This window comes from Scyliorhinus canicula, chromosome 9, assembly GCF_902713615.1.
Source record: "Scyliorhinus canicula chromosome 9, sScyCan1.1, whole genome shotgun sequence".
NCBI lineage: Eukaryota > Metazoa > Chordata > Chondrichthyes > Carcharhiniformes > Scyliorhinidae > Scyliorhinus > Scyliorhinus canicula.
In genome coordinates, this window is record NC_052154.1 from 68,896,094 (window position 1) to 68,913,163 (window position 17,070).

The 17,070-nt window shown below is 46.5% G+C and overlaps 1 protein-coding gene across 2 annotated transcripts in view; it reads right to left on the reverse strand.

Annotated features, from left to right (window-relative positions):
• The window catches only part of tmppe (transmembrane protein with metallophosphoesterase domain), a 45,974-nt gene that overhangs the window by 9,222 nt on the left and 19,682 nt on the right, over nt 1-17,070 (reverse strand). For both annotated transcript variants that reach the window (XM_038806854.1, XM_038806853.1), the window contains one exon: nt 10,403-10,542. In XM_038806854.1, coding sequence (XP_038662782.1) covers nt 10,403-10,542 — 140 coding nt within the window. The remainder of the gene's footprint in view (nt 1-10,402; nt 10,543-17,070) is intronic.

Here is a 17,070-nt window from a genome sequence, read left to right on the forward strand (position 1 = left end):
TTGTGGCTTGGGGCAGTACAGCAGGGGTCTGTCAGCATTTAAATCAGATGGTTCTGCAGGATCAATAGGACCAAAGCTTCTTACACGTATTGTCTCTGACTTGATTAAACATGGTCTTCGGTAGCGACCTGAAAATGCTGTCGGGACCAATAAATATATAGATATATAGATCATATATAGAATTTACAGTGCAGAAGGAGGCCATTTGGCCCATCGAGTCTGCACCGGCTCCTGGAAAGAGCACCCTACCCAAGGTTAACACCTCCACCCTATCCCCATAACCCAGTAACCCAACCCAACACTAAGGGCAATTTTGGACACTAAGGGCAATTTATTATGTCCAATCCACCTAACTTGCACATCTTTGGACTGTGGGAGGAAACCGGAGCACCCCGGAGGAAACCCACGCACACACGGGGAGGATGTGCAGACTCCGCACAGACAGTGACCCAAGCCGGAATCGAACCTGGGACCCTGGAGCTGTGAAGTGATTGTGCTATCCACAATGCTAATAAGAAGCATTTAATTTATGCTGGTGCTCTGCTGGTACCATCTTGGATAGGACCCTGAGAAGAGTGACCACAAAATGGCCACTTGTTCCAGATGGGATGGTACTTGTAATATGAAAAGCAGCATTATATAAGATAACATAAGACCATAAGATGCAAGAACAGAAGCAAGCCATTTAACCCATCCAGTCTGCTTTGCCATTCAATGAGATCATGAATGATCGGAGTAAATTTCAACTCCGTTTTCCTGCCTTATCCCATAACCCTTGATTCACTTACTGATTAAAAATCTGTGTATCTCAGCCTTGAACATATATCCCGGCCTCTGCAACCCTCTACGGTAAATAATTCCACAAATTCACTACTCTCAGAGAATAAATCCCTCCTCATCTCACTGTGAAGCCATAGTGCTAACCACTGTGCTACTGTGCTGCCCAACTTGCGCTACCGTGCTGGCCTTGTGAAGTGGGGCTTAATGAACAGGATGACAAGTGCAAAGATTAGACAAACTCACCATTTGGTGACAATGTTACTGCTGGCATGGAATGCATACTTGGCTCAGCAATGTACTTGAAGTCCACAGGAATGTCCCACTCCTTCTGCACTGTATGCATGTTCTATGTTCTTAAATGGGTGGCCCCCCTACTCTGAGATTATGCCCTCTGGTCCTAGACTCTCCCACAAGGGGAAACAACCTTTCAGCAGCTACCTTGTCAAGCCCCCTGAACATCTTATATGTCTCAAAAAAGGTCACCTCTCATTATTCTTTTTTTAAAATAAATTTAGAGTACCAATTCATTTTTTCCAATTAAGGGGCATTTTAGCTTGGCCAATTCACCTACCCTCCACGTCATTGGGTTGTGGGGGCGAAACCCACGCAAACACGGGGAGAATGTGCAAACTCCACTTGGACAGTGACCCAGAGCCGGGATCGAACCTGGGACCTCGGCGACGTGATGCAGCAGTGCTAACCACTGCACCACTCTGCTGCCCCACCTCTCATTATTCTCAACTCCAATTTAAATCTTTTTTTTTTATAAATTCAACAGAAATGGGAGGATAACCTTGAGAATGTGCTATCATGTCCAGAGCTTTATCATAGAAATGATCTGTCCATTAATGCGTTACTTGTTCCACCTATCAGTGCCATTCTCTGTCCAGGAGCCGCAGCTGTGCAGAGCCTTCCATACATCCCAATCTCACCAGAACCAAATCCTGACATCCACATATTCCAATGGCGCTCAAGGTACAGTTGAACATCCTTCACTTCCAGTGTGTTTAGCCCGTGGTGACGTGCCAGTATCATGCAGCACTCACCAGAACACAGAAAGTTCTGGCCATTGTATTTATTTCTTTCCCCCTTTTGCCCCCTGATTTAGTATCTTTGGAATGTTATTAGTGTCTTCTACCGTGAAGTTGATGCAAAGTATTTATTTAACTCCTCTTTCATTTCCTGGTTCCCCATGATTATTTCCCCAGGGGCATTCTCCAAGGGGCCTATATTCACTTTGGCCTCTCTCTTACTTTTTATATATTTAAAGAAGCTCTTATCTGTCCGTTTTTATGTCACTTGCTAGTTTACCATCATGGTTTATCTTCTCCCTCCTTTTTTGGTCATCTTTTATTGGTTTTTAAAAACTTCCCAATCCTGTAGCTTCCCATTAATCTTTGTCAAATTGTATGTTTTTTCTTTCAGTTTATTACTCTCCTAACCTCTCGGTTAACCATGGTTGATTTAACCCCTCCCTAGAATCCTTCTTCCTCACTGGGATATATCTTTGCCTTGAGTCACAAATTACTTTCATAAATGTCTGCTATTGCTGATCAACTGTTTTTTCTGCTCAAGTCCACTCCAGCCAACTCTTACATCTTCCGATCCAAGATAATTTCTTGCTATTGAACTAACAAAGCTAACCCATCACCGTTTTGGTCCTGCCTGTCCTTACGAAAATTTGACCTCATTGTATCGTATACAGATCAGCTCAATTGCAAACCTGAAGGATAAATGGGAAGAGCAAGCTCAACTTACTCTCCACTTATTTGCAGCTTCATTGACTTGTACCCTTAAAGGGACTGTTGGAGGCTGTGGGCGGGGTGGGGAAGGCAGGAGGAGCAGGGGTGAGTCCTTTAGAGATCAGAAAAGAACGCTCCGGCATACTGTCAGCAGGCGCAATTCATAGTCATAGTGGTCCACAGCACAGAAGAGGCCCTTCGGCGCATTACCACCTCAGTATTCTAATCCCATTTCCAGCACTTGGCCCATAGCCTTGTATGCATTGGCATCGCAAGTGCACACTAAATACTTCTAAAATGTTATGTGGATCTCTGCCTCCACCACCCTTTCAGGCACCAAGTTCCAGACTCCCACCACCCTCTGGGTGAAAAGGTTTTTCCTCACACCCCCTCTAAATCTCCTGCCCCTTACCTTAAATCTACACCCCCTGGTCATTGATCCTTCCACCAAGGGGGAAAGTTTCTTCCTGCCTACTCTATCAATGCTCCTCATAATTTTATACATCTCAATCATGTCCCCCCCTCGGTCTCCTCTGCTCCAAGTAAAATATCCCCAGTCTATCCAATCTCTCTTCATAGCCAAAACTCCCCAGCCCAAGCAGCATCCTGGCAAATCTCCTCTGCTCCCTTTCCAGTGCCATCACATACTTCCTATAATGCTGACTCCAGGACAGCACACAATATAGTACTGCTGCCTCACGCCGCCGAGGACCAGGGTTCGATCCCAGCCCCGGGTCACTTTCCATATGGAATTTGCACATTCTCCCCGTGTCCTTGTGGGTCTCATCCCCCAACCCAAAGACATGCAAGATAGGTGGATTGGCCACGGCAAATTAGTAAAAGTTTCTGAAAAAAGAAAAATACTCTAGCTGTGGCTTAACCAACCTTTTCTAGAGTTCCTGCATAACCTCCCTGCTCTTAAACTATGCCTTGGCTAATAAAGGCAAGTATACCATATGTCTTTTTACCACTGTATCCACCTGCCCTGCGACTTTAAGGGACCAGTGTACATGTACAGTAAGGTCCCTCTGATCCTCGGTAGTTTCCAGGGTCCTGCCATTTATCATGTATTGCCTTGCCTTGTTTATCCTGCCCAAGTTCATCACCACATACTTATCTGGATTGAATTGCATTAGGCCATTTGACCAGCCCAACTATATCCTCCTGTAATCTAAGGCTATCCTCCTCACTATTTACCACCTCACCAATATTCATATCATCCGCGAACTTACTGATCAACTTTCCTATATTCATGTCTAAATCATTTATATAAACCACAAACAGCATGGTCCGCAACACTGATCTCTGCGGCATCCCACTGGACACACACTCCTTGGCTATCACTCTCTGCTTCGTGCCACTCAGCCAATTCTGGATCTAATCTGCCAAATTTCCTTGGACCCCATGGGCTCTTACCGTCGCTATCTGTCTCCCATGTGGGACATTATCAAAAGCCTTACTGAAGTCCAAGTTGACTACATTAAATGTACTTCCCGCATCTACACACGTGGTCACCTCTTTGAAACATTCAATCAAGGTGGGCAGACATGACCTCCCTTTAACAAAACCATGCAAACTGTTCTTGATTAATCCCTGCTTCTCCAAATGCAGGTTAATTTTGTCTCTCAGAATTGCTTCCAATAGTTTCCCCACGACTGAGGTGAGACTAACTGGCCTGTGGTTTCCTGGTTTATCTCTTCCTCCCTTCTTGAATAATGATACCACATTGGCTATCCTCCAGTCCTTCGCCACCTCTCCTGCGGCCAGAGAAGAACATGAAAATTATTACCAGCGCCCCAACGATTTCCTCCCTTACCTCATTCAACTGCCTGCAGTACGTTTCATCTGACCCTGGATATTTGTCTACTTTTAAGCATGACAGACCCAGAATCGCCTCGCTGTTTCTGTTCATTTCTTTAATTTTATCAGCTCCTTTCCCCATTTCTATACCCACACTTGCCCAACTTTCATTCGTGAACATCAACACAAGGTATTAGTTCAGAACCCTACCTACGTCCTCCGACTCCACACACAAATTACCACTGTGGTCCTTAATGGGCCGTATTCCTTCCCTAGTTATCTTTAAATCTAATGGCGTTATGATCACTGTCTGCAAAATGTTCCCCCACTGATACTTCAAATATTTGCCTGGCTTCGCTGCCTAAAATTAAGAACCTCCTCCATACTGGCTTAAAAGGTTCTCCTGGATGCATTTTAAGAATTCCACTCTCTCAAAACCTTCCACATATGACTACCCCTCTTAATGTTGGGGAAGTTGAAATCTCCCACTATCACTACCCTATTACTTTCATACTTCTCTGAAATTTGCCTTCATATCTGCTCTTTTATTTCTCTTGAACGGTTAGGGGGCCTATAAAACACTCCCAGCAATGTAATTGCTCCTTTTTGGTATTTAAGTTCTACCCTTATGTCTTCATTTGAAGAGACTTCTAAGACGTCATTCCTCCTTACTGCTGTAAATGATTCCCTGATCAATATTGCGACACCCACTTTCCCCTACCCTGTCTTGCCTTAAGATCCTATATCTTGGAACATTGAGCTGCCAATCCTGTCCCCCTCTCAACCATGTCTCAGTGACAGCAATGGCATCTTACCCCCATGATTTGATTTGTGCCCCCACCTCATCTGCCTTGTGCGTCAGACTCCTTGCATTAAAATAAATGCCATCCAATCCTGCTAAACTCCCTTGTGACTGAACTGGTCTACAAATTCTATGCCTTCCTGACTCACTTATTTCTCCCTAATTTAAAAAAAATAAATTTAGAGTACCCAATTCACTTTTTCTAATTAAGAGGCAATTTAGCATGGCCAATCCACCTACCCTGCACATCTTTGGGTTGTGTGGAAACCCATGCAAAAAAGGGGAGAATGTGCAAGCTCCACACAGACAGTGACCCAGAGCCGGGATCGAACCTGGGACCTCGGTGCCATGAGACAGCAGTGCTAACCAATGTGCCACCAAGCTGCCCATATTTCTCTACTAATTTTGGCTGCACATCTCTCCCTGCTGAAACTTCTCTCAGGATCCAAGTCCCCTGCCAAATTAGTTTAAATCCTGCCCAATAGCACTAGCAAACCTCCCCGCAAGTACGCTGGTCCCATTTTGGTTCAGGTGCAACCCGTCCACCTTGTACAAGTACCACTGTCCCCCAAAACCGTTCCAGAAATTTAACGCCCTCCATCTTGCACTCTCTCTCCAGCCACGCATTCATCTGGACTAACCTTCTATTTCTATGCTCACTAGCAATTCTCCCCCATCCCTAGAATATATTTTGCTCCCCAAATAGCTATTCATTCTCCCTAATCGCTTTGTTATGTGGCACTATGTTGCTTGGCATTGATAATTCATCCGCAGCGTGCAATGAATTGGAAGCGGGATTGCTCTGCCAGCTCATGTGCACTGGGAGGGAGACGCATCTCTGGTTATAATTCCTAGCTGTGGGACACTTCCCAGACAGCATTAAAGCCTAGACCCGTTCCTGCTATAGTAGGTCCAGCTCCATAACCTAATGTTAGGCCACCTGGTAATAAAACATTGCTATAATCTCAGGGATAAGCCAGCCCTTCTTCAGGATACTTGCCTGTTGCAATCTAGAATAGATATAGAAGTAATGAAAGGTTGTCTTGAGCAGAAGAAAGGAGATTGCCTTTAAGAACATTGCCTAGATTTTACAGGCAGTGGTGAAGGATTCACCATTCCTCATGCTTACAGCTCCCCGCAGCCTTTTGTGGGCTTCCGAGCAGCAGTTTGATAGAAGTATTCAAAATCATGAGGGATTTGGACACAGTAGCTGGGGAGAAACTTGTTCCCACTCATGAACATATCGAGAACGATAAGGCACACATTTAAAACACTTGGGCAAAAGCAACATGATGAAAAACTTAACGTAAGTTGTTAAGGTCCAGAATGCACTGTCTGAGAGTTTGGTGAAGACAAGTTCACTGAAACATTCAAAAGGGAATTGGACTGTGTCATGGGAGTGTCCCTTTAAGAAAAGTTTTTGTCTTGTCACATGGTTTCAGTGATGTTATTGTGTGGGTGGAGCTGGGCTGTGGCTCTCTTGAGTTTTACTTTCACTTTGAGTTTGGACTGGTTTGAACTGCAAAGGTAGAAAGAAGTGTTTTTCTCTATCTTAATTTTAAAAGCTGTTCCAGACTGCTTGGTAACTTAAAAGAGATCATTGCTTTCTGGAAGGAATTCAAATCTGCTGTTTGAAAAGGGGAATAGAGTATCAATAACAAGTCTTATACCAGTGAGAGTGCCATGTGCTGAGCCACACCTTTGAAAAGGAGTTTCTGGTTTTACTTGGATTTTGTTATTGAACTGGAACAGTTACGGTGGTACTCATTAAGCATTATACATAGATTACTGTAGCTGTGTCGTGTATTTATGTTTGTAATTGATAAAAATTCTTGCTGTGTGTGTTTATACAAATGTTAACTAAACTCTTAGAATAAAGCTTTTTTTTATTAAAAGCATCTAAGAAGTCCGTTGAATAACACCTGAAAGGCAGGCTCTTGTGCTCATCCTAGCCAAATTCAACAAAAAGTTATAGATCAGGTGACCTCCATAATATACTTTGGAGTTTTTTAAAACCCTGGCCCATAACAAGGGTTATCCAAAAAGAAAGAATGTGCAGGGTTACGAGGAGAAGGCGGGGGAATTGCACTCTGTGAATTGCTCATTCGGAGAGCTGGTGTATACACCATCAGATGAATGGCCTTCCTCTGCGCTGTAACAATTTTGTATTTTCTGGCTCCTCAGTGTAGCATTTTCAGTCCAGTGCCACATCCTCAACAGGGTGCTTGTAGCATGTATGAGCATGGTAAGCAATAGTGTGGCTCTTTAACCAATCAGATTTTAAAATCCTCACTGAGTCACCAATCTTGTCCAAACCAGGAAGTATATATTAGAATACTTAGTTCATAATAAAAATCATGTTCAGAAAGTGAAATAAAGGGAGCGAAAGAAAGTAATTCCTCAGAAATGCCTTGATATTTTATTATGTGAAAGGTGCTAAAAATACAAGTTGTAGTTAAGTGACAGAAAGAGAAAATAAAGATTTTAAAAAAATTTTTGCAATGTACAAAATGATTAAATTATGAAGAAAAGAGACTCCACACTGGTAAAAACAAAATTTCAGTGCCAGTGAGGTTATTTGGCAGTAATTAAGATTGACCATAGCACTAAAAATTCAGTTATGCGTAAATGCATCAGTCCTATCTTTTGCTGGCATGTTTAGTAAATTAGTAGATAAGAACTGAAATCTCCGGTCCTTACATGGATTTCAATCCAGAATCTACTAGCAAGGTACTGGTGTAGCAAAGCTTGTGGCAGAGCAGGGCAAAGCAGACAGCAACTTCTTGATTTCTGTGGTTAACCGCAGACGTGCGGACTCGGGAAGTTGTTTTCTAATTTACCCCATAACAGTTGTTCCAGAAAGCCTCAGTATTATTCTTCATGGTAAATCTGGACCATAACTTTTCTGACTAAGAACAATATCTCATTAATAATACGTCTCACAGACTTCCGGTAGCACCCTCGAGGAGGCAGGTCGCAGGTCGGATCGCTCCCGCCCGCGATCGGCAAACAGACCTTTGTTAACGGACATATTTTGGGACCTGGCAGCCTGAATCGGTGGAGGAGACGATAGGGAAGAGGCTTCCTTTCCGGGGTATGGGCAGCTGGACTAGAAGTGGTTGAGTGGAGCGGCAAGGATCGAAGCGGAAGCAGCGGGGACCCAAGGCCGGGCGGCCAAGCATGGCGGACGGCGGGGACCGGGGAGCGGAGGCTCACTGGCCAAGGGAGGAGCAGACGGAGTTCTTCAAGAACTGCTTCGCCGAGCTGAGGGGGGACACGCTGGACCCGATGAGAGCGGTGATGGACCGAATGGTCGAGACACAGGCGATCCAAGGGAAGGCACTCAGGGAGGTCGAGGCGAAGCTCTCCAGCCAGGCGGGCACGATAACGGAGCTGGAGCACGAGGTGGAGGAGCTGAACGCCCGTCAGAGGAGGATGCAGGAGCAGCTTGAAGAGCTGGGGAACAGAGCCAGGTTGCAGAATTTATGAATCATTGGCCTCCCCCTGCGAGGGGTCAGATGTGGGCGCATACGTGACAGGTATGCTTGAGGCGCTGATGGGACTGGAGGCCTTCCCCCAACCCCTGGAGTTGGATGGGGCACATAGAGCCCCCGCAAGGAAGTCCAGGACGGGACCCGACCGAGGGCCTTGGTGGTCCGCTTTCACCGGCTTGCTGACAGGGAACGTGTGCTGCGATGGGCCAAGGCGGAGAGGAGCAGCAGATGGGAGAACTGCGAGGTGCGCATTTACCAGGACTTGGGAACGGAGCTGGCCAAGAGGTGTGCAGGATTCATCAAGGTAAAGGCAGCTCTCTACAAAAAGGAGGTGAGGTTTGGAATGCTGTATCCTGCAAAGCTCTGGGTTACGTTTGAGGAACTCCACTACTATTTTGAGACACCAGAACAGGTTTGGACCTTTATTAAAGATAAGAAGCTGGACTTGAACTAATGGGCGCTTGGTTCTTTCAGTGCTGTACAGTGGCGGCGGCCTGTTAACCCAAAATTGCTCTGATTAGGTGTGGACTTTTATTAAAAGAAGAAGCTGGACTGGAACTAAAGGACTTTGGGCTCTCAGAGCTTTTGTATGGCGGCGGTTTGTTAAACTATCCTGTACTGTAATGTTTTATCCAAGATTGTTTTCAGCCTGGACAGAGAGTGGGGCCTGGAGGGCTAACTGTTTAGGGTGTTTTGGGGGGATTGCAATGGGGGGGGGGGGGGGGGGGGCCTGCAAAGGGGGCCCTGCACTTGGTACCTTTTGGCAGGAGATCTGATACGGGGGATGGGCTAGGGGCTGGTTACGGGACTTGAAAGGGCACGGTGGGATACGATTAGGTTAATGGGTCCCTGGCGTGTGGGGGGAGGGCCCGAGCGCTGGGACGGGAGACAGGTAGGCGCTAAGGGCAGGGGTCAGTGTGGCTAGCGTAGGTCAGGGGGCACCAGGGAGAGTCGGAGGTGGGGCGGGCTAGGGCCAAGCGCAGGGCTGACCTGGCAGGTCAGGCCTTGGGGGGGCAGGGGAGGCCTGGGGGGTGGGGGGGGGGGGGGGGGGGGGGGGGGGGAGAGAGAAGAGGGTTAGGGCCACGTTAGTTTAGTTGAATATGTGAGGCATGGGAAAACAGAGCTGGCAGGGGAAGTGCCTTATTAACATGTTTATTCTTTCCCACTGTTCGTTTTCACTATGTTAAGGCACTTTGCACAGGGCCATTTTTCTCTCTGTAACTGTTACAAATTTGTGTTAAATAAAAAACTTAAAAAATAAAAATTTAAAAAAATAAAAATAATACGTCTCACAAGCAGACAGCTTGGAAAATAATGATAGACTCAACAAATCCTGGTGTCTAAGCAATAAATGTCCAAACAAAGGCAGAGTTTTTGTGTGAAAAAAGCACAAACTCTAGTGACCATATCAGAGAAAGATGTGGAGATGCCGGTGTTGGACTGGGGTGAGCACAGTAAGAAGTCTTACAACACCATATCAGAGAAAAGCATTAAGAATTTTACAGGCCCAAAAGTAAATTTAATTGTCAAAGTCTTTACAAAAGCTTTGACACTTTTTATGGATTATGACAGCATAATCAGAGGTCCAGATCACTTTTGAAGGCTTTGAATTTTACAATGTTATAGGAAGCAGATAGAAACATCACTGAAAGTAATACTGAGTGGAATCTCTAACTCTAATAAACATTATTTTAGGCGTTGCTCGAACAAATTCCCATTGTTACATCAGCTACTCTTTCATTAAATGATAAAATTAAACAGGTAATAATGGAGGGTGTCCATACCTGAGAGAACCAAGCTGATGTCCGGCCTGCTTTGTAGAGCACGTTTAGCAGCTTTTGGCTGGTGAGCTAGCAACACTACAGCATCTTTAGTACTGCAACCATCCAATGCTTTCTTTAAGTCCATACCATGTCCAGGATACCTACATGGAAAACAGCATCAGTCAGGCTATGAGTTTATGAGGAAGTGGTCAATATTACACGGGTGGAATGATCTAGCCTGTTCCTTTCGTGTTCCCATTTCTATAGCAGGATGTAGAGAGAGATGGAGTTTGTTCATCGTCTCTCAGCTCATTCAGAGCCAGTTCCACGCTGTTCACTTTCAAGTTCTTTTGAAATACTAAATGTCATATCTCATTATGCCAAGGAGTTTCTAGCAGACCATCTGGGACCATACAGACCATTTGCAAAAGGAGCTACAGAAACGCTATTTGCATTTGATAAGCCAACCTCGACAATGGCTTCCCAAACACTAGATCCTTAACATGAATGGCATCCCTTTCAACCCATAATGGCTGAGACACTATCAGTCCAGAAAACAAAGCCAAATTCTAGACACTGGAAAAACATCCTTTGTTGAAGTCACTGTGGCGAAGGAAGGTCACATGATTCAAGATTCTGGACTTTTGAGCAGTTTAATATTACTTTTATGAGCTGTGCAGCCAGTTTACTATTTTTAAAAAAAATTTAGAGTACCCAATTATTTTTTTCCAATTAAAAGCAATTTAGCATGGCCAATCCACCTAGCCTGCACATCTTTTTGGGTTGTGGGGGTGAAACCCACGCAATCACGGGGAGAATGTGCAAACTGCACATGGACAGTGACCCAGAGCCGGGATCGAATCTGGGACCTCAAGCGCCATGAGGCAGCAGTGCTAACCACTGCGTCACCGTGCTGCCCTCCAGTTTACTGTTTAACATCCTGATGGCAGGCCACACAGAAGCAAGCTCTGTCTAGTTTGGACCACCTGCCCACCTGACCTGACTTTGCTGGAACCTTTTGTCTCATTGGCTACAGAACCGACACAATTGCTGCATGCCCACTTCATCTTCATCCACTTCAAAAGCGAATCTTACAACACCGGCCCCCAGCAGCCGACCACCGAATGCCTCTGTGAAAGACATCCTCATTTTACTCGGAAACTAATGTTTCCCATGTTCATTTTCTCTTGTGTCCTTATATTGCAGACATCCTTTTTTCTCTCCCTTCCTTTACTGTATGAATGCAGATTGAAACATTGTGGGCACTTCTTCTCGCGGGTTTTGAATGTGTGATACGAATTAATCTTCTGAGTTAAATCCAATTTACATTTTCTGTGGGATTGTTTGTGAAATTGGATCACACAAAAACCGAGGGATTGGGAGGTATACCACCCACCCCTTATTATTAGAAAAAAATTCAATCTCCTTCTGTTTCTGGGCAATCATTATTTTAAAACTGCCAAAAAATATTGCCCATATCAATCACTGACTGGTCCAGAGAAAAGTAAAGTCTTTCTCCTGATTTCATGGTAAAATGACAGCTTTCCAAACCACTTTCAAGAAAACAGTGTTTTCGGGCCTTCTTGAATGCTAAATGACATGTTCTTACTCCTACATTATTTATTAACATCTCTTTCTCTCCTTCCCGCCAATATTCTTCCCACCACCACCACAAACCATTCAGATGTGGAACTAGGAAGTCCGACAATGTCCCACAGACTGATATCACCACTGCTCCGAATGGATTCCTGGTGGAGACGATTTACACTGCATGGGGTTATATTCCCCATTCTCTCAAGCCATTATTTAATTTAATGCCATGACAGATCTAAAACTCAACAGGCTGGGGAAATTAAACCTGCATCCAAATATCTCACAGCCAGGGAAGCACTCTGGCATTATATCATATAGCCCTATGATGCGGATCTGATTTGCAGGTTGGGAATTAGTGCTAGCGGCCGGGGTTCCCCCTTCCCAATGTTGGGTTCTTCGATTGGGCACTGAGCATCTGTCAATTAGGGATATCATACCCCCCCCACCCCCCACAATGAGGCCATAGGAAAACCAGACAAGGGCTTGCTGGGCAACCTTCGGGAGCCACTGGAAACCTGTAAAATCTCTGACCCTCCACTAAATTCCAATGGGCTCAGGGACAATTGGTGTCAAGAGGCTCATTAATGAGCTTAACAGACATCATACTGGCAGCAGGGATTTCCACACCAGGCCCTTACCGCCCCCAACCTAACTGAGGACTGTTTCTTAATGCCAGAAATCAGACAGGAGAACTCCCTCCCAATTCTCTCCGGTCGCCGTCCCCACCCTGCTATCAAGCCTGCTCTGGTGAGCTCAATTAAATTCTCCTCCATATTTTTAATTAAATGTTATCACATAGTTTCAGCAGTTACCTGCTTCTTCTTTAAAAATGAATTTAGAGTATCCAATTCATTTTTTTTTCCAATTAAGGGGCAATTTAGCGTGGCCAATTCACCTAACCTGCACATCCTTTTGGGTTGTGGGGTTGAGACTTGTAGTAATCCACGGGAGGCAGGAGTTCCGTCACCACACCAATATTTATTTACAATAACGATATTACAGGAGCAGCTACAAACAGTGCTGCTAGCAGTCCAGTCAACTTAAGACTGGCTCACAAAGCCCACACAGGTGATTCTATGGGCCCCCTCAATGAGCTATCATTGAGGGAGCTCATACTCCAATTGGCCAACCAATAAAGCCAATTAGAGTTCATTACACCCCTCGCCCCAAGGTCCGAGGAATTCCTGCCAGCTGGCATTCCTCTGAGCTTCTTCCTGCTCCTCATGTCTGGGTCTGTCACCTCTGTGTCGTCCGCCGGGTCGTTCTCCGAAGTGGGCGGGGTGTACCTTATAGGTGCCCGTCTTTTCCTTGACGACCTCCTTGGAAGTTGTTCTTCCTCCTCCTCGGGGAGAGGTGTCGCGGCGGCCTCGTCGAGTGTGTCCATCTCCGACTCTGATGACTGGATGATGGGGTCTGGAGAAATTGCTCGGGGCTGGGGTGTGGGTATCCTTTCCGTTTGGGCTATACCAGCTTGAGGCGGTCCTGCTTCGCCTGCGTCCAGGTGTGGTTCCGCTGCCCTTATTTGGTCTAGGTGTTTCTTCAGCACCTTACCTCCTATTGAAACCTCATAGGATATGGGCCCTGTTTGGGACTCTACCGTGCCTTTGACCCACGTTGGTACATTCCCATAATTCTTGACCCAAACCAGTGCCCCCACCTAGAAATGTCTCTGCTGCCGACTATTATCATGCCCCCTGCGTTGGGCCTCCTGATGTTTCTCCACTTTCCCCGTTAAATTTGGGAAAAGGAGACTCAGCCTCGTTCGCAGCCGCCTTCCCAATAAGAGTTCAGCTGGCAGTATGCCCGTTGTGGAATGCGGTGTGGTCCTGTAATCAAACAGCCAGCGGGAGAGCTTTGTGTCTATTGACGCTACCGGCTGCTTCTTGAGTCCCGCTTTAAGTGTCTGGACCGCTCTCTCTGCCAGGCCGTTGGTCGCTGGATGGTAAGGGGCCGTTTTGATGTGACGGACTCCGTTTTCCTGCAGGAATTTTCCAAATTCCCCACTTGTGAATGCCGTTCCGTTGTCCGACACCAATACCTCCAGAAGTCCATGTGTTGCAAACGAGGCCCTGAGTTTTTCAATTGTCGATGCTGTGCTTGCCGTGTTTACCCGGTGGACGTCCAACCATTTGGAGTGGGCGTCCACTATCACCAAAAACATTGAGCCCATGAAAGGGCCGGCGTGGTCAATATGCAGGCGAGTCCACGGTCTGCCTGGCCATTCCCACGGGTGCAATGGCGCCGCTGGTGGCACTCTTTGCCCCTGTTGGCACTCCTGGCACCGATGTACCAAGGCTGCTATGTCTGTGTCCAAACCTGGCCACCAAACGTAGCTTCGAGCTAGCATCTTCATTTTAGACACCCCTGGGTGTCCGAGATGTAACTCAGTGAAGATTGCCCTACGGCCCTGAGCTGGGACGATTACCCGGGCTCCCCATAATAGGATACCGTCTTCTCGGTTATTTGGTCCCTTCTGCTCCAGTATGGGTGCATCTGGGGCTCCACTGGTCTTTCCAGTTCCCCTGTTAGCAGTAAATGCTTCATCTTGGCTAAAACTGGGTCTTTTTGCGTCCACAACCGAATATGCTGTGCGTCTACTGGTAGGCTGTCCAAAAGATTTAGAGTCATTACTGTCTCCTCTACTTTTGGTATTTGCGGTGGAGTGTCCGGGAGGGGAAGTCTGCTCAAAGCATCTGCATGTGCTACTCGCATTCCCGGTCTGTGCTCCAGAACTATCTATACGCCGCTAGTAGCAACGCCCAGCGTTGGATTCTAGCTGATGCAATCGGGGGTATTGACTTGTCTTCTTTTAATAACCCTAATAACGGCTTATGGTCCGTCACTATGGTGAATTTCCGCCCATACAGATACTGGTGAAATTTTTTTTACTGCGAATATCACCGCCAGTCCTTCCTTCTCGATTTGGGCGTACTTCCTCTCAGCCATCGCCAAGGTCCTCGAAGCATAGGCTATTGGCCGTTCTTCCCCATTCCTTCCTCTATGGGCTAAGACGGCTCCTACCCCATAGGGGGATGCATCACAAGTGACCATCAACTCCTTCCTTGGATCATAATGCTCTTGGACATTTTTGGATGACAGCTGTTCCTTAATGTCCCTAAATGCTCGGTTTTGGCGGGTGGACCATTTCCATTCTTGCCCCTTTTTTAGTAGCTGGTGGAGGGGTTCTAGGATGGACGCCCTATTTTCAATAAATTTTCCATAATAGGTGACCAACCCTAGAAATGATCGTAACTCCTGGACCGTGGTGGGAGCTGGGGCTTCTTTTTTTGCCCTTACTCTGTCTTCTAATGGATGCAAGCCTGACTCATCTACTTTATATCCCAGGTACGTCACTTGTGGGGCCAGAAAAACACATTTTTCCCTTTTTAGCCGTACGCCTGCCTTTGCGAAACGCCTGAGAACTTCCTCCAGGTTCCTTAAGTGTTCCCTGTTTGTCCGACCCGTGATTAAGACATCATCCAAATAAATCGCCACCTGCGGTAGTCCCTGCAGAATATTTTCCATCGTACGCTGGAATATAGAGCAGGCTAATGACACTCCAAAAGGTAGCCTAGTATAACGAAAAAGTCCCTTCAGGGTGTTGATCGTAGCGAACTTCTGGGAGCCCTTGTCCAGTTTTAACTGCAGGTAGGCGTGGCTCATGTCTAGTTTCGTGAACAAAAGCCCACCTGCCAATTTGGCATGTAGGTCGTCTATTTTCGGGATTGGGTATTTGTCCAGCAGTGCGTATTTGTTTACTGTCTGTTTGAAATCTCCACAGAGACGTATCGAGCCGTCTGGCTTCAAAATTGGTACCACCGGCGCTGCCCATTCCGAGAATTGTACTGGTCTGATAATGCCGTCGCGTCATAACCTTTCTATTTCGTCATCTACTTTCTTCCTTAATGCAAAAGGTACCGGCCTGGCCTTACAAAATTTCGGAAGGGCTTCTGGGTCCACGTGCAAAGTTGCTTTGGCGCCTATGATTTCCCCCCAAACCTTCCTGGAAGACCTCCGGGTATTTTTGGAGTACTCCACTCAACTGCCCGCTTCCACTCGTCAACGGTAATCTGAGCAATTGTTTCTCATATTCCACAGGTACATGAGTCGTGCCTAGAACTTCCAGGGGTTCCCCCGTGTAGGTTTTAAGTTTCGTCGATGTTTTTGTTAGGGTTAGTGGCTGGAGTCCATCTTTGATTTTTCAAATGCTGCCACTCCCATTACTGATACGGCCGCACCCGTGTCTATTTCCATTATTGTCGGCCGCCCGTTCACCCGTGGGGTAATCCTAATAGGTTCTGCTTTCTTCGTTGTAATATTATATAATTGTTCCCCTTCGGAGGAGGATGGGGCGTCTAGGTTGTGTACTTCCCTGCGTCCCCACCTGCTATTCCTCTTTTGCCACCTCCTTCTAGGATTTCTGTCGTTGTTACCCCACTCTGTCTGGTGCCAGAAACGGTCCTTCTCTGTTGGGGGAGCCTCAGCCGCTACTTCCCTCTGTCTCCAGTTAGTCCTGGCAGACTTGGGGGCAGTTCTGGGGTTTTCCTTTTTCCCTCTATTCCTCAGGTTTTTCCTGAGAGCGGCTATCTGGTAGCAGGACCCGTTGTGGTAGTCCGTCTCACAGGTATCTACCTCCATTGGCGTGCCCTGTAGTTCCTGCGCCCCACTTGCTGCCTTTTCTAGGGACAGTGCGAGCTGTAACGCCTGCCTGCAGTCTAGCTCCGTTTCCACCAACAGGCGTTTCTGTATTGTGAGGTTGTTTACACCACACACTAACCGGTCCCGAAGCATTTCATTTAGCGTCGGGCCGAATTCACATTTTTCCACCAGCCTTCTCAGGCGGGTCAAGAAATTCGTGACTGACTCCCTGTCTTCCCGCTTCGCTGTGTAGAATCTGTACCTACGCAAAATGAGGGGTGGTTTTGGGTCGTAGTGCTCTTTCACCAATTCCGTTACTTCTTGGAAAGTTTTCGTGTCCGGCACATCGGGATAAGTCAGACTACGTATAATGGCGAAAGAGGAGGGTCCGCACGCCGACAGCAGGATAAGCCGTCTCCTTTCATCCGTCAGTATATCATTTGCCCGGAAGAAGTAAC